This window comes from Scylla paramamosain, chromosome 34 (genome assembly GCF_035594125.1).
Source record: "Scylla paramamosain isolate STU-SP2022 chromosome 34, ASM3559412v1, whole genome shotgun sequence".
NCBI classification, from domain to species: Eukaryota; Metazoa; Arthropoda; class Malacostraca; order Decapoda; family Portunidae; genus Scylla; species Scylla paramamosain.
The window spans coordinates 1,578,846-1,602,173 of NC_087184.1; the positions used below are offsets into that span (position 1 = coordinate 1,578,846).

A 23,328-nucleotide genomic window follows, 5' to 3' on the forward strand; every position below is an offset into this window, starting at 1 on the left:
AGAAAAGGATTTCTCAGATTGGCTTGTGGTGGAAGAAGAGTGTTTGAAGTGCTAGCAGAGACAAGCACTACATTTCCTCCAGGACTGAACTTATTTCTTTAGTATTCTTTCTCTTAACTTTCTTAGAAGGAGTAGTCAGTAGTCTCTCTCTCTCTCTCTCTCTCTCTCTCTCTCTCTCTCTCTCTCTCTCTCTCTCTCTCTCTCTCTCTCTCTCTCTCTCTCTCTCTCTCTCTCTCTCTCTCTCTCTCTCTCTCTCTCTCTCTAGAACATAGTAAGTACTTTTACAAGACCCCAACATATAACACTATTGATGGTGTGTGTTTGTAGGTGTTACTTATTTTGTGAGCCAACAAACTTTTTCTTATGTTGTTGTGTGCTGGCTGACTTGTATTATTGTGTTGGGTGGCAGATCATTACTTGAGTTATCATGTGTCAGGAGATTGTTACTTGTAATGTCCCGGCAGATTGTTACTCATGTTGTTGTATGCTGGTAGACTTATCTATGTACATTATTGTGTGGGCCGGCAGATCATTACTTAAGTTATGTGTCATGAGATTCTTACTCATATTGTAATCAACCAGCAGACTGTTACTACTATTGTTGTTGTGGTTTGGCAGATTATGTAGCGATGCACGGCAAGATGAGGGAGCGGGAGGCACGGACAAAGTTCATGCAGATTGTGGCGGCGCTGCGGTATTGCCACAAGCAGGGCATTGTACACAGGGATCTCAAGGCAGAGAACTTGCTACTAGATAAAGATTTAAATATCAAACTTGCAGGTGAGTCTTGTACACACATTACTGCTGTCTTGGGAAGTGAATTGGAGTACTGTATTATTTGTTACGTGTGTATGTGTGTGTGTGTGTGTGTGTGTGTATGTGAGTATTTGTGCTCATGTCTTGTCTAATTGTCCTTACCAAATTGTATTTTTACAGGATTGAGTCGAGTTCGTAATGTCCTGTCTTTTAAGGTTAATTTGTCAAATTTATCTTAAAAACCATGAATGCTCCATGCACACACAACTTGGTTGATTGCTCTGTCAGGAAAACTGTTTTCTCACATCTTTCCTCACTTTTTTTTTTTCTCCAATTTTGTTACTGTGTCCTCTTGGTGTTGAGTTTTGTGTGTGTGTGTGTGTGTGTGTGTGTGTGTGTGTGTGTGTGTGTGTGTGTGTGTGTGTGATGCATCCTCATGTAAGAAGTGCTCAAGTGTCACAAGTCTGTTGTCCATGAAAACATTTTATATTTGTATTATTGGTTGAGCATCATTATTGTTTGTTATTATTCCACTATATTCCTAATTAACACAATAACTCTCCAATACATAACATCTTTGAAGTAATACATTACTGTATGTTATTACCACAAAACTCTTTAACAACTTCAGGCTCTTATTTGTTTCATGTACCATATATTTCGGCATATAAGACTTCACTTGAATCATCCTAAAAAGACACAAAAAAAGTGGGTTGTCCTAAATGTCAGATACAAAAGCAGTGATCTTAAAATTTTATGCAAAATACCATTGTAATGTGGATTTGAATTGTTTTGATTTTATATTACGACTTTTGGGGAAGTTAGACGTAGTAAAATATAAATCTGTTTCGAGAAAATGTGCTGAAACGTATTCCTGTTGAAAAGTGTGTAAACAAAATTATTGTAGTACAACTACAACCCTCTCGTGGTATTGTATATGGACGGACGGAGCAGGAGTCTGTGTGAACATTCCCCAGTTTTTCTGAAAGCTGAAGAGGGAACTATATAAAGGTCTTCAAGGCATGGAGCCCTAAGCTAAGCAGCAAAGGAAAGCTAACTGGGGAGATGAATCTCTCCATCTTGCAATGTTGTATAGGGACAAAAATATACTGAGAAAAACTTGAAGAATGTTGGTGTATCTAATCAAAAGAAACATGGTATACAGGAGAAGATTATGGCCAACAGCTTGACACATGCAGGTTTATGTTTAGGAACACTGATCGTACCAAACATAATTTGCACCATCTTTGTCCATCCACCCTTTTCCATGAAAATGTACAAAAGCTCCTGGTGGGAACTTGATTTTGGGTTTAGTTTTGCACTTGAAGATGATACCACCTTATTACTGGTATTATATTCATTGTACTGGTAAATCACTGTCTCAGTTGTTTGGTGCTCACTGACCTAAACTTCACCACAGTTGGTTTGGTAGTTTGGGTGTCATCTTATACCACCGATATCAGCTAAAACTATTAAATTCAGATGGAAATTTTGGGAGTCATATCTGGAAGGCATCTTATCCACCGAAATATACAGTACCTAACTCACAACAAGCCTTATGAGATTCACTCTGATCTAGCCAGAAACAATACTAATTTTTTTATCTTTTCCCATAACACCTGATAATAAATGCAGAAAACTCCAAAAAAAATTATAAGGTTGACTCCTTAAAGGCCTAGTGCTTGTAGGATTGGTATGGGTAGAAAGAAAACTGTTTTTTATTTGATATGGTGAATACAGTGTCATATGTTTTAATGCCACCTAATATTATGTACACCAGGCATACAGTACTCAGTATCCCAGTGTTATTTAATTCTTAGTTTTACTGCACTGGAAAGATATTGCATGTCATTAAATACTCTTTCACAACCTTCTCATTTCTCCTTCCTGTTTTCTTTTGGGAACAATATTTGAACAGACCTTATTTATTTTTTTTTATTATTTATTTATATTTTTATTTTCTTTCCCCTTTGCTGAGGTCATTCTATAAAAAAGTACTGCATGTCATTAAGTCTTCTTTCTCGGCTTCTTTCTTTTTGGGAATGACATTTAAGAGTTTTTTTAATACTTTTTTTTTCCTTGACTGAACTTGTATGACAATGAAAATTACTGCATGTTATTAAATACTCCTTCATGGCTGTTTAAGTTTTACCTTATTTTCTTTTTAGGAACAGAATTTTAATGTTTTTTTTTCTTATCTTTTCCTTCTCATCCTCCTTCCTTGGCCAGTCTCATATACATAAAAAAAAAAAAAAAAAATTCTAATGATATTTGGATGTCATCATCACTCCAGCAGCAAGGTGTTCTTTTCAAGCTCTGAGAAGTGACACTCTTATTTTCTTTGTCTTTCTCCTTGCAGATTTTGGGTTCAGTAATTTCTACACACCAGGCGTCTTGCTGTCCACATGGTGTGGCTCTCCGCCCTACGCCGCGCCAGAACTCTTTGAGGGGAAGGAGTACGACGGTCCCAAAGCTGATGTCTGGGTATGTCTCTCTCTCTCTCTCTCTCTCTCTCTCTCTCTCTCTCTCTCTCTCTCTCTCTCTCTCTCTCTCTCTCTCTCTCTCTCTCTCTCTCTCTCTCTCTCTCTCTCTCTCTCTCTCTCTCTCTCTCTCTCTCTCTCTCTCTCTCTCTCTCTCTCTCTCTCTCTCTCTCTCTCTCTCTCTCTCTCTCTCTCTCTCTCTCTCTCTCTCTCTCTCTCTCTCTCTCTCTCAATCATTCCATTAATATAAAGGAACACAAGGGAATAGAAAGAAAGTTCAAACAACAACAGATCCTGAGGTCCTTACTAGGCTGTTTGGGTGGCTATTCTATGCTAACTATTAGTAAGAGAGGGACAGGACAGTGTAGAAGAAAAGGGACAGGACGGTACAGAAGAATCAAGAGTACCTGCAGTAACACTCTCAATCTCCATGTTTCATTCACTGATAGTGTTTGTCTTTGCAGAGCCTGGGAGTCATACTGTTTGTGTTGGTGTGCGGGTACCTGCCTTTCGATGCCAAAACCTTACAAACCTTAAGGTCTATTGTGGTTGCTGGCAAATTTAGAATACCTTACTTTATGTCCTCAGGTAAGTCACTGTTCTGTTCACTGACTCCTTGCAACTTCTCCTGGTAAACTCTGCATAACTATTACTGTATGTCCTCAGGTAAGTCACTGCTCAGTTCACTGACTCCTTGCAACTCCTACCCCTGGTAAACTCTGTAACTCTTACTTTATTTCCTCTGGTAAGTCACTGTTCTGTTCATTGATACCTCCCTTCAAGTCCTATTTCTGGTGGACTCTGGAACTTTCTGCCTGTGATTGAGTTATGAGGACCGTTTTGCTCAAGTTTAAGTCAGGAAGGAGGAATTGCAGGAGTTTTGTTTCTTTCTACGACTTGAACTGTGTTATTAAAATGTTGTCTCTAGATAAATTTTGGTTGGAGCTTTTAATGGAATAAAAACAGAAAACAAGAAAACAAGGGAAGCTGCAGGAAGCCATCTGGCCTATATGTGGCAGTCCCTGTATGAAACATACCTACTAATTTCCATCTTGCATCCTCATCCATAAATTTGTCTAATCCACTTTTAAAACTTCTAATGAGTATTCCATTCTTCCACCACTCTATTTGAGAACTCATTCCTTCCTATCTTTAAATCTTATCAAGCTTGAACCTATTACTTCTTGTCCTGTCCTGATTACTGACCCTGAGGAGTCTGCTTATGTCATGAAGGTGATTGTTGGTGCCTTGCTTCCAGATTGTGATAACCTAATAAGGAAGATGCTGCAGGTGGACCCAGAGAGAAGAGTCAGCATAGAGAGAATAATGCAGCACAGGTGGATAACAATGGTAAGTCATGGCTGTTGTTCTCTTGATTCCTTGTCATTTGTGTGCATTGGTTTGTTTCTTTTTCCTGCTGCATTCCTCTTTTCTTGCATCTGTTCATTACTTTCTCTTGTTGGTTTTTTCTTTGTGCCACATTCTTTCTTATCTTATTTCTGTGTACTACTTTGTTCTCTTATTGGTTCTTTTCTTCTCACATCCATTCTTTTTTCTTGCTCTTGTTAATTACTTTTTTCCCTTACTTTTGCCAATCTAGACTTGTAGCTCTCACTTAAGTCTCTCTCTCTCTCTCTCTCTCTCTCTCTCTCTCTCTCTCTCTCTCTCTCTCTCTCTCTCTCTCTCTCTCTCTCTCTCTCTCTCTCTCTCTCTCTCTCTCTCTCTCTGGTTTTCATTATCTATTCTCAGTATTTTGAGGTAGATTTTTCAGTTATTATTATTATTATTATTATTATTATTATTATTATTATTATTATTGTTATTATTATTATTATTATTGTTATTATTATTATTATTATTATTATTATTATTATTATTATTATTATTATTATTATTATTATTATTATTATTATTAGGAAAAGAGACCAAAGATTCACTGTGGAAGAGTCCAAGACTATGCACCTGTTATGGACCCATAGAGAAACAAAAGCTGCTAAGAAATTACTATAATTAAACCAAACTCATTTATTGAAAGGTCATCAAGTGTTTGGAAGCATCATGAATAAAATGCATTGACTGCAGATTTAAAATTCTGTCACATGTGGCTCTGTGTCCTGGCAGGAGGGCCTCGACTCCAAGATCAGGGAAATCCTACAGAAATACAACAGTGACGACTGCAACCGGTTGCTGCCCGACAACGACCAAGTGTTGGAGCACATGATGCGCATTATTCCCAACCTTGACAGAGAGGAAATATTAAAGGTGACTCCTCCCTCTTGCTGGCCTTCCTTCCTTCCCTCCTTCCTCCCTTGCTTCCTTCTCTCTTGTGCAAGTCATGACGGAGTTATTTTTTGATGTTCCTTTTCATAGCATGCATGTTTTGATGACTAATGTACATAGACTGAATTGCTCTCTCCTTAACCAGCTGACTGTAGTGATCTTGGTTGGCTCTTGCTTACATGATCTTGGTGGTGGTGTGGCAAGTTTTCCTTTTTAAGAACTATGACAAGGTGTGATTCAGCTTATTAAAATGAAGTAGAAGTTGATATTTTGGATAGATTAGTGTGATTTATGAAAGTATAGACAGCATGATTTATTTTCTTGATGCTTCTATTGGTAGTTTGAGGGATTGAGGTTTGAAGAGTGTTCTAATAAAAGGCAACAGTTTTACAAAGGACTGCATTTTTCTAAATACAATAATGATGTAGCTTTTAACACTTTGTAGTCTTGAAGTTGAGTCACTTGGTGGCAAGGAACAGGAAGGGGAGGAGGCGACACAGGAAGTCTCTCAGTGGTACCAAACTGGAGTCTTTGAGGATCCTTTGCTTGTTAATGGTTTTGTGTAGTGAATTGCATGCCGAGTGTGGTAGGTAGGTGACGATACTAACTCTCTGTTACTGCAACTTCCCCAGTGTGTGCATGGGATGAAGTTTGATCACATTAGTGCCATATACCACCTCCTGGAAGAACAGGTGGCCGAGGCAACGCAAGCTCCTTCCTCGACCCCTGCCATCCCCCTCTACCCCCAGACCCTCCCAGTCATGTCTGCCCATCACAGAAAGTCATCCATCACAACAGGTGAGACCTGCACACCTGCCAGGCCCTCAGGTCACTAGTGCTGTGCTCTTCAGGACTGTATTCTGAAACACTTCTGTGCCACACCTCCATTACATTCAAGAGACTCAAGATTTGAAGTGACAGGTTTTTAATTTTTTTTTCTATGGTTCTAGTGACAGATTGACAAAATTTCTTCATTATTAACAGGAGAAACACTCTTGAGAACCCAGCTAATAATTTCTGTGGCCTTTGAAAATAGTTGTGGTGAGAGAGCAAAGTGTTTCAGAATATAGGCCACCCCTAGTGGTCAATAATATACTGTTAAAGAATTACTCACAGGTGCTGCTTCTCATGGGAAGAAAAGTATGTGTCAGAAAGCAAGGTTAGGCATGCAAGACCATAGTGCTTAAGATACTTTTTTGTCAGTGGATTGTTGTGACTTGTATACAGATCATAATGTGTGTGTCTCTGCATTGCCTGGATAGCGTTGGATGGTCATTGTGTTGGCAGTGATGGTGGCAGTGATAAGAGATATGGCCAGGACGTTGGCAGAATGCTGCTATGAGTGAGGTGTCTTATGTGAGAAGGTTTACTCAAACCAAAACAGTCCAGTGAGTCAGTATTCCCTGCAGCAACTTGGTCTGAGCACACCTTCTTGACAGGAGATGCCTTGTTTAATGTTTGCTGCATCTGACCAAGCTTCCTGTGTCCCTAGGGTTTGTCGACAGAAGTCCTGTGTCGGACGCTGAGGACACCACCCAAGTCACTGTGCCTCTCTTCTCGTGTTCCCCGGTGCCCCAGAACCTGCCAGCCCTCCAGGACCCCTACCAGCCATACTTGGAGAAGGTGAGTCAGCCAGGCTCTTTTTGGATCAGCCAGGGTCAGCAGGGGTTATCTCTCTTGATGGTCGGGTAGTGAAAGTTTGGCAAGATACATCCTCCAATTTTGGATGATACTTTTAAACTTTCTTTTGGGAGATAAAAAAAAAAAAAAATAGTTCTGGTTCTGGTCAGGGAGGTGGTAAGCTTTTGCATTGGTTTGAACTAGTATGTAATTTTTCAACCTTGTATGGATTTCTGTTATTTTTCTTGCCAAAATTAATGTTCTTATCACATCTCTTGTTTTGCTCCACACTTTTCTGTCTTGTATGTCCATTTCTCTCTTTTCTCTGCAAATTGGTGTTCTTTTCATGTTTCTTGTTTTATCATATGCTTTTCTTCATTAGGATTTGAAAGTAAAGAAGGTGAGTGTATTAAATTAATGTCTATTAATATATATTTTCTGCCTGTCCTGGCTTACATAATTTGGTTTGAGTTATATATCATAGGAAAGTATTGACAATAATAATTGGAGGTGCTGTCTGAGAGGTAAGGAAGTGCCTGCAATGATAGCCTTTGAAAGGATTACCCAAGATAACAAACAGCAGCAGACACTTTGGTGCTTCTGAGGCTGCTTGAGTACATTGCTCTGCACTAACTAGTAGCAGAAGAGGAAAGACAGCAGTAGATGAGACAGAACAGCAAACAGAAGAGATAGGACATCATATTGTAGAAATACAGTCTGGAACTCATCAAAGAAAATTGTTGACAACAATTTGCTGAGGTGCAGCTAGCACGAATAATGTCTTACCTTTCAGTACCGGGAGTTAGAAATCAGTGGAGAGTCGGACACAGAGGAGCCGAGCCAGCAGACGGTGGACAAGTATCTATGCTCCCGGAGACACACGGTGGGGCCGGGAGACACGCACCATGAGGAGGTGAGGACTGACCACTGCTGGTGCGGCCTGTGAGCCGAGGGTGGCCAGGGTAGATGTTGTTAAGTGTGTCATAATTGTTGGTGTCCATGAGGCAGTCATGTTGTAAAGGGAGGGACCATTGAGAGGATGTTGAAAACATCTCACCTGCCATATATCCATGTTAGCACAGTGCATTGAGAGGCCTGACACCCACTCCCTCTCCCTCCTCCACCACCATCAGGATATATACCGCCCGGCGTGCGGTCGTCCTCAAGGCGCTAAGGTAATGCGCTGTGCATTGATATATTACAAGTTTACGATCCTTTCTTTGTTTTCTCTCTCATCTGGTCTCATTGCAGTCAGCCAATGCTAGTGTTGACATGGTCTGTTCAAAAAGTATCCAGCCTCAATTGTCTTCTGAGAACCCTGTGTGTGTGTGTGTGTGTGTGTGTGTGTGTGTGTGTGTGTGTGTGTGTGTGTGTGTGTGTAGTCATTTAGCATTCTCACTTCATATGCTGTTGTGAAACACTTCACATGGTGTTGATGTATCAAGTTTTGCCAAAAGCTTGAAGATGTTCAAGCTGAAATTATTTTGTAAGTTTTAACAGGCTTTCAGTAATGATGCTGCAAGAGTTACATAAATGAAAGAATGGGATAGTTGGTTTATATGGTTGACTGTGACCAGTGTTGTGCTTCATGAATATGCACAAGACATCCAGACTGTTAACAAACAGTAGTACCAAGATGATCAGTCTCCTCTGTGATGTAGTTCAGCACAAGAGGCCTCACCTCCAGGAGTCATGCAAGCAGTGGCTGTACCATGCCAGCAACCTGGCTCACTAGTCATACCTGAAGCAGGGTGTATTGGCCAAGCATGAGGTGGCTCAGGTTATCCACACCTGCTGCTCACCTCACCTGACTGTTGTGGTGTGTGTTGCCTCAAGTTGAAAGTATTCTAGTGTGCAAGGCAAGGGACATGAAGAGGAGTGCAGGGAGGCGCTGGTGGGGTGTGTGGAGTTATGAGGGTGCTGCTTCAGACATAATAAGAAACCAAAAGGTAAGTTATTTTTCCTCTGGCATAAAGAAAGATACTTTTTGAACAGACCTCATGTTGCTGAGTCCTTGTGACAGTCTTAGGGACTTTGCTGTACTGAGATCTAACCAAGAAGCATGACGACATTACTGCCATTCCAATGTATTATTTCTGCCTGATTTGAAGACAAAATGCTTGGGGTTTTTGTGAGTGCTGAGAATGACTTGTAAACCTTAGAAGCCAGCTCTGCGAGTGAGCTGTGTGTGTGTGTGTTTGTGTGAGTGCGTGTGTACGCGTGCGTTTTCTGTGTTACTAACTTAATTTTTATTATCTTCCATATTTTACTAATGCATGTAAACATGCAGTACAGTATTTAGAGTGTTGAGTGCAAGTTGTCAATTTGACTTTTGTGTTTGATGAGCATTGCATGCAGTTTTTTCAAGCCCTGAAGGTACCCAGTATAGTTCTTTGGGTTACAAGACTGAGTGACCCTTGTTTTTACTGAGTGACATTGGTTTTTCTCTTGTATATTGAACCTTTCATCTAATGTGAGCAGAATGTGGCAGTGGGGAGAAACAAGATGAGGCAGAGGTATTTTCTCTTATGTTTTAGATGTTACCTTCTTGAGAGAGTGAACAGACTGGGCAGTGCAGCAGCTTTTACACTCTGAGGAAGGCAACAGTCCAAACATTAACAAATAAAGTACTTCTGCCTTACCCTGTGTTTCCTCTCACTGTCACATTTTATTCCATTGTCTCACACACTTAGCAATCTGTCCCAGGTTTGCCCAGTTCCTGACCCAGTCTTGTTTTGCCGGCAGGTGATGGAGGCACACATGCGGGGGAACCTGCAGCTGCTTGCCCCTGGAGGTGTTGGGGTGATGAGTGGCTACCAGACACCTCCCATGTCCCTCCTTCCTCAGACCAACCTGCCTCAGAACCTGCCACTGGTACAAAACTATCCTCCACAGAACTTCTCTATCAAAGACCAGCACCTCTTAAAGCCTCCGCCATTCATGCATGCAGGTGTGTGTGTGTGTATATGTGTGTTTGGTACTAATTTAGTGTTGTAGGAAATTCTCATGTAATCATTTCAGCAACTCACATGGAAGTCTTTGATATAAGTATGCTGAATGAGACCCTGTAAAGAATCTTGGTATATGTTGCCATTCATTGAGATCCTCAGATGTCCTTAAAAACCTTGATCTGAGTGTACACATTATGGGAGTGAATGTGAGTGATGTTTGAGAACAATCCTGTAATTGATGTGTGTGCCCTGAGTGTATTCCCACATGATGTGCCTGCCTCCCCCAGCTGGTGGCTTGGGCCGGCGAGCGTCAGATGGGGGAGCAAATCTTCAGGTGTACTTCCAGTGCCACCTGCCTGAGGGGGGACTGAGCCAACCCAATAGCCATGAACAGATCACAAAGGTACTCACCACTCTTGTGTCACCTCACCACCTCATGATACCTCTCCTTACCTGAACTGTGTCTTGTATTGTGCATTGAAGGTCTCAGTATGTTGGACAGGTGATGCTACAAGTGATAGTTATACTTAACTTTTCACCAGAGTGGAGTATTGTGTTTTACTCGCATTCATTGGAGGATAGGCATTTCAGAGCTAAGTTTGTATGAGACTGAAAACACATAACGATTATGTGATGATGGTTTCAGTTTTTTAGATAATTTATTGTTGATTCAGGTGTCACATTTCCCTGCCATTTATGCTGAGGGTCTTTCTTTTATTGACATGTACAACTATTCTACATTCTGTGACATGTATATCTTGTACTGGATCAAGTGTGTTTGGTGAGCATGAAGAGAAATGTATTCCATGTGTGGTGAAGATTATTGTGTGAGTATGGTGCTTGTTGTGCCTGGGGAGGAGTGAGTATGGGGCTTGTTGTGCCAGATGTGTGTGTGAATGTAGTGTGTGTTGTGGTGTGTGGTGGCAAGGACAGAGTGGTGTGCAGGTGTTGGTGTTGGCAGATTGGCCTGGTCCCCAGTAACCTTGGGGGGCACTCCCAGCCGCTGCCTCAGCAGGAGGATGACCTGCTGGCTCACCGAGACGAGGAGATTGACCCCAGCGACGTTGCCCAGTGAGTTGCCAATAAGGGAAGACGGGGAGGGTTGCTGAGTCCATGTATCTGCAATACACAAACCATAGAAATATTTGAATATCTTGAATCTTGTAGAATTCTTTAAGGGGAATTATCATTCAAGAGCAAAAGAACACAGGGGAGAGTGCATGAATAGGATTTGAAGCTGAGTCTGTACATCTTCAACTAACAGAGCTTAGAAATATTTTAATGTCTTGAATCTTGTAGCATTCTTTAAGGGGAATATATCTTATCCCTCAAGAGTTAAAGGTTTTGGGTTTGTGTTGCCAGCAAGGGAACACAGGGAGGGTGGTGAGTCTTTATATATTCATCTTATAGTGCTTGGAAATCTTTTAGCATCCTTTAAGAGAAATATGCCATATCCTTCAAGAGCTGAAGGTTTTGTGCTTGTGTCTTTGCATAGATGGGTTTTAATTAATTGATTTATGTTGAGATGATGAGAGGGAATACTGGGTGTGTAAAGAACTACATCAATTTTCTTCTTTGGAACTTTTTATGAAGATCAGTAATAGTGTAATGATCTTTAATCATTAGTTTGTGGTGTATGACTAATCTTTGTTACTGGAGGAGACAGGTATATCATGCATCACTTTTAACACATGATTACCACATTTCCAAGTGTTAGGGCCTCACACACCACTCCTGCCTGTCAACAGCTATATATTACCTAGTGTTTATCTCCAAATTGTAGGTATGTAGGTATGTATAGCTGTCAACAGCTATACATTACTTCATACATAGGTACCATTAACTGCTTGCTGTCATTGCCTCACACTTCTGCTTGCCTGTCAACAGCTACATGTCGGCGCGGGGAGCCAGCCAGAGGGTGACGCTGCCCCTGGTGAACCCCAAGGACCCACAGGAAGCCCAGAGGAAGATGCCGCCCAATCGTCACCGCAAGACTGGCCTGCCCATGGTGACTGAGCGACCCCCAGGTGAGACGCTGGGCCAGGCACACCTAACACTACAAACACCGCCCCCTCAAGTCCACCTGCCCATTGCTGTGTTCTCCTTTGCACCATCTCAATATTCTACTCTGACTGTTATGACTTGTCGGTTTATGAATTATGAATGGTAACTTTTTTTTTCTTTTTTTTTTTGCATAACTTGTTTACTTTAATTGTTTTCATTTATTAAAGTTTGAATTTCTCAGTTACTTGTAGTGAATTATGAGTATTGTGGTTGGATTTGATGTTAAATTTATTTTATTTATTTATTCATGCTTGATATTTTTTTGTGTTATGGGAGTACATCCATTTAGTGTTTGATGCACTTTTCCCTTTGATTAACTTTTAGAGTCTGTGTGGAAGAGTAAGCATGCTGCTGTGTCTCATACGACTGCATGCCATTGTGTTGTAGATCTATTTTGATACGTTACTTTCCAGTTTTACTTTTTTTTAATGTATTTCTTCTGATTTCTTATTTTATTTTACACTTTTTTTTTCCTCTGACCCTCCTTGACCTGATGTCCTCCCCTCCCCTCCCCCCCTGCCATCCTGCCACCCTGCCTGCCTCTGATGCCTGTGTGATGCCATTCACCAATTGCTGACTCTGCCCAATATTTGTTACTGTTAACTGCTTGCTTGACAACGTGCCGAAATCTGTCATCTTGCTCTCATGGAAATCCTACTTGTGCTGTGCTCCCATTCTGGTAACACATCACTGGAAAATTCTTTATTGATATGATGGATGGGATCTTCACTTCTGTAAAAATGTTTTTCTTTTGTTTTGACTTTTGACTTAACAATCCTACCATTGGCACGGCCTTGCCCTCCATGTTGTCTCCTTCCTGTGACCACTCAGTCATCAACCCGCAGCTCAGACTAGAGGCTGAGGCGCGGATGCAGAGGGACTACATGACCTCCCACCTGCAGACCATGTGTAACAATGCCAGCATAATGGGAAAGACCCACACCGGAAGCATCACTTCAGGCACCTCAGGCACTGGCTACGCCATCATGCCCAGCATCATGACAGGCACCCCCCATCCTTCCTCCCAGGCCAGGCGCTTCTCCAACCCCTCTTCCACCCCCCCACATGGCCTGGCCAGCCACCCCTACTGTGGCTATGGCTGCTCCTCCCCTCCCATCCAGCTCACCACCAGCACCTCATCTTTCACCTCCTACTCCTCCTCTCCCTCCTCCTCCTCCTCCTCCCTGCCCTCCTCCTCCCACCACCCAACGCCTTCCTCAGGCATTCCGTCCCATAACAACAACATCAACAACATCAACAACAACAACAACAACAACAATTCCTGGCCAAAGCACAGAGAACGCACTCGAAAGACTGGCCTCCCAACGGTCCTGGAAAATAACTGGGCCGTGTCATCCCCTTCCGAGGCAGCTGATAGCACCACAGTGGGTAATTATAGCGGCCCTTAGCCATGTTGTGGTGGTTGGACGCGGCGAATGTGGGGACTTATCTCTCCCTGGTGATGGTGGCGGTGGTGGGGACACCAGTGGTGGTATGTTTACCGGGGTGGCGAGCTGGACACCACAGAATTCTGTCTTATACCTTTAGTTACTCTCATCCTTTTATTGCCTTTACTTTGCTAGTTGCAGCAGTTCATTCAGGCTAGACGAATGAGTGCCCTTCTTGTGGTGGGGCACCGAGCTGTAGCCTTGTAAGTGTGGCAGTGGTCCATTCCTGTATCTTCGTGTACACATCCCGTAGGTCGGATCACTCTGCTGAGGGTGGTCCACACTTCCTGGGTAATGTAAGCTTCTCTCATTGTAGGCTTTTGGTTTTAGTGAACTCAGTATTGTTACAGCAGATAGAGAAGAGTCAGGTTCTTATTTACATCACACAGAGCACTGCCAATCTGCTGTATCACCTGCGTCATTCTGCCGTGCAGCTCCTCAGCACTGATGAAACTTTTATTGTTGTGTCTTCTTAGTTCAAGCCAGAGTTTCTGTTTTCATTTCTAGGCAGTACTGTAGCAGTGATCTTTGCATGCTGCATGCTTACTTCACAGCTTACTCTTTATTCAGCTGTTGCATGACCTGTTAGGAAGTAATTTGTATCAAGCAGGGGTTGCTTCCACTTGTGAACAGAGTTAATGTAAATAATATTTTCACAAATTATTGAAAGTCGAGTGATCACTTACTAAGGGAAATTAATAAATTAGAAGTGCATCATTACCATTATCCAGATTCTTCCAAGACACAGTCATTGCTGTTTATCAGACTCAGAAATGTGTCTTGGGGAAAAGCTTTTTTGATGAATAAAAGACTCAGCTGTTTACAAAGAGACAACACCAATGGCTGTGTGTCACTACATGACTTATCATCCAGGAGACTGCTGCAGTAGTTTTTGACTTGTTCACTTTGCCTCATGGCCAGAGAGGAGCCACTTAGGTGTTTTAATTATCGTGGGTTTCTTGGCTGAAGCATCATCATCATCAGCAGCAGCAGCCTTTAGTAGTGAGGGAGGGCCACCTGCTCCTGGCAGTCTGTGGCAGTGAGCTCCAGTGTCTTGCCAGAACACAGTTGGTGCCTTTGTCAGCCTGATGTGGTGATCACTCATCTTTTGAACTAGCCTTGTATATATTGAGGTGAACAGTTCAGCAAGGATTACATCTTCAGGATCTGAAAGTCCTTTATGTTGTAAGAAGTTGAAGTTAAAATTTTGTCAGTTGCAAATGTTAGTAATTGGCATGCGGGTAGTTGATTCATTCCTCAGTATTTTGTCTCCTCTCGTAGTTGTCTCCTTCCCCTTAAGTTTTAATTGATGTATATTTCATGTAACTGTCATGAAAAATTTGCCTTTGAGAAAATAATTAATTAATTAAATAACATCACAAAAAAGATAAATGATAAAACCTGAAGCAACACATGGCGTCCAACCCCAACAGCGAGTGACGCACCAATACTTGCAGGTCGGGACAATTACAAGGACTCAATCTACCTCACCTCCGAACGCTACTCTCCTGGAGGAACCACCGTGCGCCGCGCCTCAGACTCCGCCACATTCAGCCTTTCCAACATAAATCAGGAATTCCAGAAACTTCAGGTATGTCCCTCAAGAGGCAGATATTGGGATTGTTGTAGCAGGGTGTTTCTGGGAGGGTGTTGTGTCAAAGGTGTTGCTAGGAGGATGTTGTGGCAGACAGGTGTGGCAGGAAGCCAGTGGGTGCTGGGGTGTAATCAGAAGGCATCATTGTGGTGATGCAAACAAATTATTGTTGGTAAACATTTGGTTGCAAATTTTTAAAGTTACAATTAAAGTAACTTTGTCATTTCGCCTGATTTTTGTTTTCAGAATTCACATTTGTGAATAGGATTTTTAAAAGTTTAAAACAAAGAATACTGAAAGTACATTAACTGAAAAAATTCAGTTAATGCTTGATCCCAACTTACAAGTGTACAGCTTGTATAATGTTGTAAAGGAATGTAATTCACTGGCAACCCTCATTGATCTGCATAAATAGTGCCGTGTTAGAGGGATGGGGCTGCTGCACCTCACTGGCAACACTCCTTACTAATACAGAGTTGTGGCAAGGTACACAACAAATATGTAAATAATATATTCATAGAGTATTTTTTTTCAGCATCAGATTGTTTATATGGATGGGACATGTGCAGTGACAGGGCAGCAAGGTAGTGTGGGCCAGGCTGTGCTCACTCAGGCTTTGGTGGTCACCTTGGCTCAACTGTGATGTGTTGGACTCATGTTTGCCCTGAGTGGCCTGGTGTGGGTTCAGTTCCTGGTGACAGCCTCTCATGATTGTGTTGCCCTGTCACTGCAGATGATTCCTGTCAATGCTGTATACATGAGGCAGTATATTAGTGCCTTGTATTGTGCAGAGAATATCTTGAACTTATTGGTTCTCATGTAATTTTATATTTCATTATTTTGGGAGACAAGAATCCTGTTTAGTGCCAGAGCAGATTTTTATTTATTATAAAATCATGTCATTTTAAAGAACTAATTGATTTTCAGCTCTTCTCAGCATTTTTATTGAATGTTGAGAGTTTGGTTGGGTGGCAGCAAACCCCCCCCCCATCCAGGTGACGCTGGCCACTGTGCAGGTGGACAGAGAGATGCCTGGATAATGGCCTTAGATTATTTGTGTTTATATTTAAACCTTACTTTATTTTCAGCAATGTCATTTTCATTGAGAACATGTTAGTGATGTCAGTACATACATATATACATGCTGTTAACAAGAGATGCAGTGCATTCTTTGCCCCAAGTGAATCATATCAATGCCAGTGTATGGGACTGCTTCACATATGTGCCAGCTCATGTCTTTCTGTGTGATGTGCTGCCAATATGATCTCAGTCACTTACTTTTTCTTGATTAATATATATATATATATATATATATATATATATATATATATATATATATATATATATATATATATATATATATATATATATATATATATATATATATATATAATTTTTTTTTTTTTTTGCTTTTTTTATTTTTACTTTTAAGACTTGAAAAATATATCTTTGTAAGAAATTATCTTTTATTCATATTGAGTCGAAAAAATGTATCTTTGTAAGAAATTATCTTTTATTCATATTGAGTCAGATATTAGTTGAGAAATCCTTTAGTTTTTGCTTTGGCTAGAGGAATGTAGTGTATCTCTTCATGTTGAGGTACAAGTGTTGGGAGTCATGACCTGTATGAAGCTTTACTCCGCCCGGCTGGGCCGCCGCCCTGACACGCTGTGTTAAGGGAGAGTCCACTTGCAGGGATGCATCTCCCAGAGCCAGTCACGCGCCCGCCTGTGGCCCCCCACTAGTGTGCCAGCCGGCTCCCCCATAGCTCTGTGTAGTGGCTCACCTCTTGTGGCTAGTCCAGATCCTAGTCCTGGTTCAGCCCCATTAGTGGCAGGTAGACTAGGGGCACTAGGGGCGCACGCCACTAACACGCCACCAGGAAACTCATTAAAACTTTACATGTTTGAAGGTCATGGGATAAAAATTAGTCTCAAACATTGATCTCATTTTATCTTTAACTAGAATATTTTTATTTTTATTTTCAAGAAGGCTTAAAGAACTGAGACCTTCAAGCAGTGCTTGCTGATGTGGTCAGTCTTGTTTGTGTTTGAGTATTGCACTTGACAGTGTGTTGGGACGTGTCTGAAGATGGCAGCAGAGCAGACCAGAGCAATGCATTGGTGTCACTCTGATTTGTTGAGCCAGTGCCTGTGAATAGAGTGCCACATGGGAATTGTTTTCATTTGCAACCTTGCAATGAAAGAGCAGTGCGGGATGAGGGAAGACCACACAGTAGTGTAGCACTTCAGGGCACACCACTAGTGCAAACCTTCACCATGGAATCATCCTGTCATCTTAGATAGAGGCACCACCATCACCACTAAACTTTTTTTGTTTGAATCAAGCCTCTCAGTTTATTTACCACATAAGTGAAGCAGTGTCCAGATAGGAAAAAAAATTGAATTAAGACTAGACTCACATGAGCCTGCATTTCCAATAACAGATTACACTTTTTATTTTGTAGATTGTGAAGCCATTTTGCTTAAGCAGCTGTGTGACCAAGGCAGACATGTGCTCTTTGTGGCCCACATGATTGCACTGCCTCTGATTTGTCTTGTGTCAAACAACACAGAAACACAAAGCCAGTGGATAGCAGCTTTGCTTCTTGGCTCATGGCTCACTCTCTGTGCCTCTCACTACACCAACCTCAGGTGTCCAGCTACATTTCTGTTGCACAAATACTGTATTCTTATCAGAGTTACAATTATTGGACAGACTGTACAAGATGTAAGGTTGAAATTAAGCATTCCTATATGGCAGACTTTGAAGGCAGACTTTGAAGGTAACAAACATAGCCTTTTTAGTGTCAACACACATGAGGGCCTGTGAAGGGATGCCTGGCACCTGGACCAGGAGCACCTCGCTGCGCCACACTGTGTGGCTTGATGTCAGGGAAACATTAAGTACATTGTGAAAAAACTGCAATGAGAACTTGCATTAAAAGTCTCCTCATGGTTTAGCACAGACTGTAGAGAAGAGTAAGAGGGTTGTTATTTTGTTGTGTAGCCAGACTTTGCCTCAAAGAACTCTCACAGCAAATTACTCAGTATGATTAGCAATCAACAATGCAGCATGTTAATTGTTCTGCAGTAAAGAACACTTGTACAATAAAACCTGGATGTATTCTAGTAAAACTTCTTTTCTTTGGGAAAAGTAAAAAAATGTAAAGTGGGGGTAATCCTTAATCTGAAGTGAGAACTGTTGGTTTGTTATGGAGAACATGCTTAAAGGTTACTGTGCTAAACTAACATTAGTGAAGGAGAAAGACTGTACATATACCTCTAGACACTCAAAGCAAAGACTAACTTGATGTACACATGAAGACATGATTTTAGGAATTAACAAGGTGGCAGAGCAATCTTTCCTGTGGCGTGGTGTTTGTGATGTGGCTCATTCAGTATTTCAGCCAGCAGTGCCCTCATATGCTGAAATACTGAAAGCTTGGAGACTGGATGTACTGACCAATATGGAATGTTGTGTTGGATGCACACTCTGCCTTGTCAGACTGAAGGGCTGAGCTGGGCTGACTGTTGGTGGTGATAGCATTGGGTGTAGCATGTGTCTGTTGCACTCCATCATGAGTGTGGAGGGCAGGGATGGTGCATGGTGGCAGACTGTGCACATGTTGACCCAGCCAGTGGTGGGTTGGTGTGTGTGTAGCATGGCCGGGAGCAGTGCTGTAAATATTGTGCGTCATGTCCCATCTCTCAGATTGTTGTGGGTCGCATCTCAGGAACCTGTGGTAAAAGTTTAGGTTGTTATTCGATGTGTATTACAGCAGTGAAAGATCAATTGATTGACTTAATGGCCATCAGTAGAAGATTCTGATGTGAAGCAATATGGATCACTCAACAGAGACTGCTTTGCTACTTACATATATATATATATATATATATATATATATATATATATATATATATATATATATATATATATATATATATATATATATATATATATATATATATATATATATATATACACACACACACACACACACACAGAAAACAAACCTAAGAAGATTAAAGTGGAGGAAAGAAAGATGATGCACTAGACAAGATGAGACTAGACGAGAGTGTATTTAGAGCAGAAATGTGTGATATGAGAGTGGTGTATTAGTCAAGGGAAGGAGGCATTAGGGAAGGTGAATGGTCCAATATACTTGAGCTTGTAATATGTTGGCATATGATATACTGGAGAGATTACAAAGAGCTTGGTGAGAGTGGAAGTGCTGTATGAGATAAATGATATATAAGTCAAGGAAAGAACCATTAGGGAAGATGAATGATATATCTTTGTAATGTGTTGATATGTGACTATCTGGAAAGATGAACCAGTGCATCCTCTGATTAACTGGAAAGATGAACCATTACATCCTCTGACTATATGGAAAGATTAACTAGTGCATCCTCTAAGAAAGAAATTGTGGCTTTATGTAAAGGAGATATAGGATGATGTGTTACTTGTATCAACAGAGGGATGTGAAATGTGAGTGAGCAGTGAGACTAAGAGATGTGTAGAAGCAGAAGATAGCTGTAGGTATAGTAATAATAATAATAATAATAATAATAATAATAATAATAATAATAATAATAATAATTGGGAGTGGATTTTGTGACCAAAGAATTTGTGTTAAGCAATAGGTGAGGCACAAAGCAGGTGTAGGTATAATAGTAATAATAATAATAGAGAAGCATGATAATGATGGAGTTTGAGACATCAGAAACCAAACACCAAATCTGAGGGCAAATTTGTAGACTGGAATAACTTCAGATGACAGGAACACAAGCTGAGACAATAATAAAAGTAAGGAGTACAGATGAGGAAATGAGAAATATGATGCAGTGTGTAAAGAAATGGCTGAGGGTGACACAGCTAAGGTCATATATGGACAGGGTATGTGGTCACCTCTCTATCAGTGTCATCCCTGGTGGAGTTTTAAGAAGGCAGCAGTGTGGAGAGACCTTGTTTAGGGAGCTTTTGTGGTACAGTGGTAAAAAAAAAAATAGATAAATAAAAATAAATCACATCTTTTTTGTTAATTATTTATTTAGAAAAAATAGGGACCACCATGGTACAATGATAACATGCACAGATGGGGTTCAATGGGTCCTCAAATACACAGGTTAGAATCCTGGGCAGGGGCTGAGGTGAGGAAGGCATCCACTCTGTGTAACAGTTCCCAGGTGCCAAGCCAAAGTGTTCCGTTGCGAGGTGCTGTCCTGACAGTGAGTCATCATGGGCATCAGCATGAGAACATAAAAACAAAGTTGTTACTGAGAAAAGTATTATCCAAGACTTGTGCATTCTGACTTAAAGTGTTCATATATGATAGTAAAGAGAGACACTGCATGACTGTAAAATGTGTGTTGTGACGCAGAGACTGTCAGACTGTAGTGGGGTGTTGTGTTCACTGTGCGGCTGCTCACTGTTCCTGTCACTGTCACTGTTATGTTGGCTTGCTGTGAACTGAAGAGCAACTCATTACTGATCAGGATTGTTTTGTTACTCTAGACACATTGCTTTTCCTTCAGATCATGTTAAAGTCTTGCTATCAGTACTTTTTATCACCAGACTCAAAGGTTTTGACTGATTTTCAATTTAGCAGTTTTTTTTTTGACAAACTTGACTTGGAGTGTCATTTTATTATGCATAAAGTAGGGATGAGGGACGGCAGTGAACCAGACAGCAAATCATTTGTTTAGCAGTCATTGACATCAAGAAACTTGCATAGAAGGGGGCACTTTAAAGATAAAGTATTGAACAGCTACACTCTACCAGACAGAATGAAGGGCTTCCCTGGGGAATCTAATCCAAGAGACACACAAGTTCATCTATTGTACATAACATGATTAGTCTGAATACATAAGTATGTGTGTGTGCGCCATGCCAGTGTGGTGCTGCTCCTGTGACCAGGTGTATCTGCCTCCCAAACAGAAGCACAGCGGGTTGACAGATGCAGCCACACAGGCGGAGTTGCAGCGCGGCCACTCGCTCCACTGGATGGGTGCCACCTCCTCACCCACACCAGGCCAGCATGGGGGGGCCTCTCCTGCTCCCGGAATCATCTCCCCCTGCCCACCAGTGTCCATCCTTGCCGGGTCACCCTGTCGGTCCCCCCTGCCATCCTCCCCCAGCCCACACCACCAACCAGCTCTGCAACAACGCATTTCCCCGGCCCCTTCATCTCCAGTTCCTCCCACCACGCCGCCTTCTATACCAAGTGAGCCTCTCAGTCTTCATCACTGTGGTTTAGACCATATTTTGAAGCACTTCTGCACTGCACTTCTACTTTCAAAGGGCTCTAGATGAAGTTGCATGGGTTTTTAATGGTGTTTTTTATGGTTCTAGTGACAAACACAAGATTTCTACACTTAACAGGAGAAACTACTGAGAACCTGGTTAATCATCTCTGTGGCCTCTGAAAATATTTGTGGTGAGAGAGCAAAGCATTTCTGAATACAGGCCTTTGTCTTAAAGGAAGGCTTTTTAAAAGGGACATATTTACATCTGAGAGGACCTGGACTCAAAGCTTCAAGTCTTAGGCCAAGTAGAGAGGTGTGTTTGTCCTACTTGCCCTGTTCACCTCACAGGAACCAGGTATTAAATGTAAGCTGGGGCTGTGACCTTGCAACACACTAGGAGCAAAGGGCTGGCTGTCTTACCATCGTATGTATCTGTGTGTGTTACATGACTAAAAATAATCTCTGCCACAGCCTAAATGATAAGGTAAGATATGAAAAAAATTATGAAATTATTGTTATTCTCATCTCTAATATCTTTTGCATTGAAAACTCCTCAGTGTACACTCAGACAAGCCAAGAAAGCCTTCATGTGTAAGGAACTTGGAAGTGGAAAAAATGTTGTTTTGTGTGTTCTTTGCTTGCTTGTGTCAAGTATGATCAGTATAACATGGAGAGTCTGAGGGGTGACTCCTGGTGCACACCTCTAGTAGTTGCTAGCTCATTGCTCTTGTGCTTACTTCAATATCTTGCATTTTAATGCTCATATTTTTGAATACTGACAATCATGCAACTTTTAAAAGCAGTTTCTTGATTCCTATCATCTGCATCTGTTTCTCTGTATTAGTGGTGGTCTCCATCCAGTCATGATAGAAATCTTGTCCTCCCTTTGATCTGTTAAGTATTCATTATTCAACAGCTTTCCTTTCTGTCAGCATCTTTGTACTGTGTGGCATTGTTTGGGGCAGAATTGGAGGTGATGGGGGGTGCCTTTGTAACGCCCCTCCCGCCACTCGAAAGCCAAAGGTTATTATTATTATTTTTTTTTTCTCCAACTAGTTGGTAAGGAAATATCTACACTCGCTGATTTATGGTCTTTATTTTTCCTTCACTTGTGGTAGCGTTAATACTAATTCACACGTCATTCATATTACATCAGGTAGCATAAAGTATCCTTTTAGTAGCGCTGAAGATTTCATCACGGTAGTGTAAATACTGGCCAAACTAATCACTTGACACACCTCACACATTCACCAATAACAATAATGGCCATTAGTGTTTGGGTATTACATAAGTATACAGTCTCATTCACTTGGCGAGGGTGGTTAATATTATTCACGCACGTGACTCGAAAAATAATTCACTGGTGTTTACATAAGAGTAAACAATCTCCTTACTACATCTTCCAATAATCCTGGTATAACACAACCTAATCAGCATTCCGAGGACCGTACCAGGTGGTTACGTCCCCATATGATAATTAGAAATACTGCACAACCTTAATAATCCGTGAACTAAACACCCCGTTCTCACACTATTAAGTATACCTAACCAAACACACACACGAGGGACGCACAGACAGACTTTTCCTTTACCTCCACTGGCTTCCCTGTAGTGTAAGCAAGCCAAGACCTCTCTGAGTGATGTACTGATAAGAAAATATATCTACAAATATGAATAGTAATTACTTCAGGATTTAGAGCGACGTACCTGTAGTGTAAGCAAGCCAAGACCTCTCTGGGCAGGAATCAGGCCGGCATCTCCCCACGCCATGAACCTACCCCCCTCCGTAGTTTTCAGATTTTTCCTCAAGGTAATTCACAAATGATTGGTTTGAACTGTATAATAAATGCTTACATTACTTTACTCATATCATGACCTGGTGTATTG

At 41.3% G+C, this 23,328-nt stretch overlaps 1 protein-coding gene across 4 annotated transcripts in view; it reads left to right on the plus strand.

Annotated features, from left to right (window-relative positions):
* LOC135090019 (serine/threonine-protein kinase SIK2-like) overlaps nt 1-23,328 on the plus strand; it is a 48,645-nt gene that overhangs the window by 18,604 nt on the left and 6,713 nt on the right. Inside the window, exons 3-18 of one of the 4 annotated variants that reach the window (XM_063986239.1) lie at nt 619-780; nt 3,116-3,240; nt 3,701-3,824; nt 4,495-4,586; nt 5,358-5,498; nt 6,149-6,314; nt 7,009-7,139; nt 7,930-8,049; nt 8,270-8,311; nt 9,882-10,086; nt 10,375-10,490; nt 11,049-11,158; nt 11,975-12,114; nt 12,983-13,540; nt 15,057-15,190; nt 21,134-21,419. In XM_063986239.1, coding sequence (XP_063842309.1) covers nt 619-780; nt 3,116-3,240; nt 3,701-3,824; nt 4,495-4,586; nt 5,358-5,498; nt 6,149-6,314; nt 7,009-7,139; nt 7,930-8,049; nt 8,270-8,311; nt 9,882-10,086; nt 10,375-10,490; nt 11,049-11,158; nt 11,975-12,114; nt 12,983-13,540; nt 15,057-15,190; nt 21,134-21,419 — 2,652 coding nt within the window. Of the gene's footprint in view, nt 1-618; nt 781-3,115; nt 3,241-3,700; nt 3,825-4,494; nt 4,587-5,357; nt 5,499-6,148; nt 6,315-7,008; nt 7,140-7,929; nt 8,050-8,269; nt 8,312-9,881; nt 10,087-10,374; nt 10,491-11,048; nt 11,159-11,974; nt 12,115-12,982; nt 13,541-15,032; nt 15,191-21,133; nt 21,420-23,328 lie in introns of all 4 variants that reach the window. The other 3 variants (XM_063986241.1, XM_063986243.1, XM_063986240.1) reach the window with 3 other exon arrangements.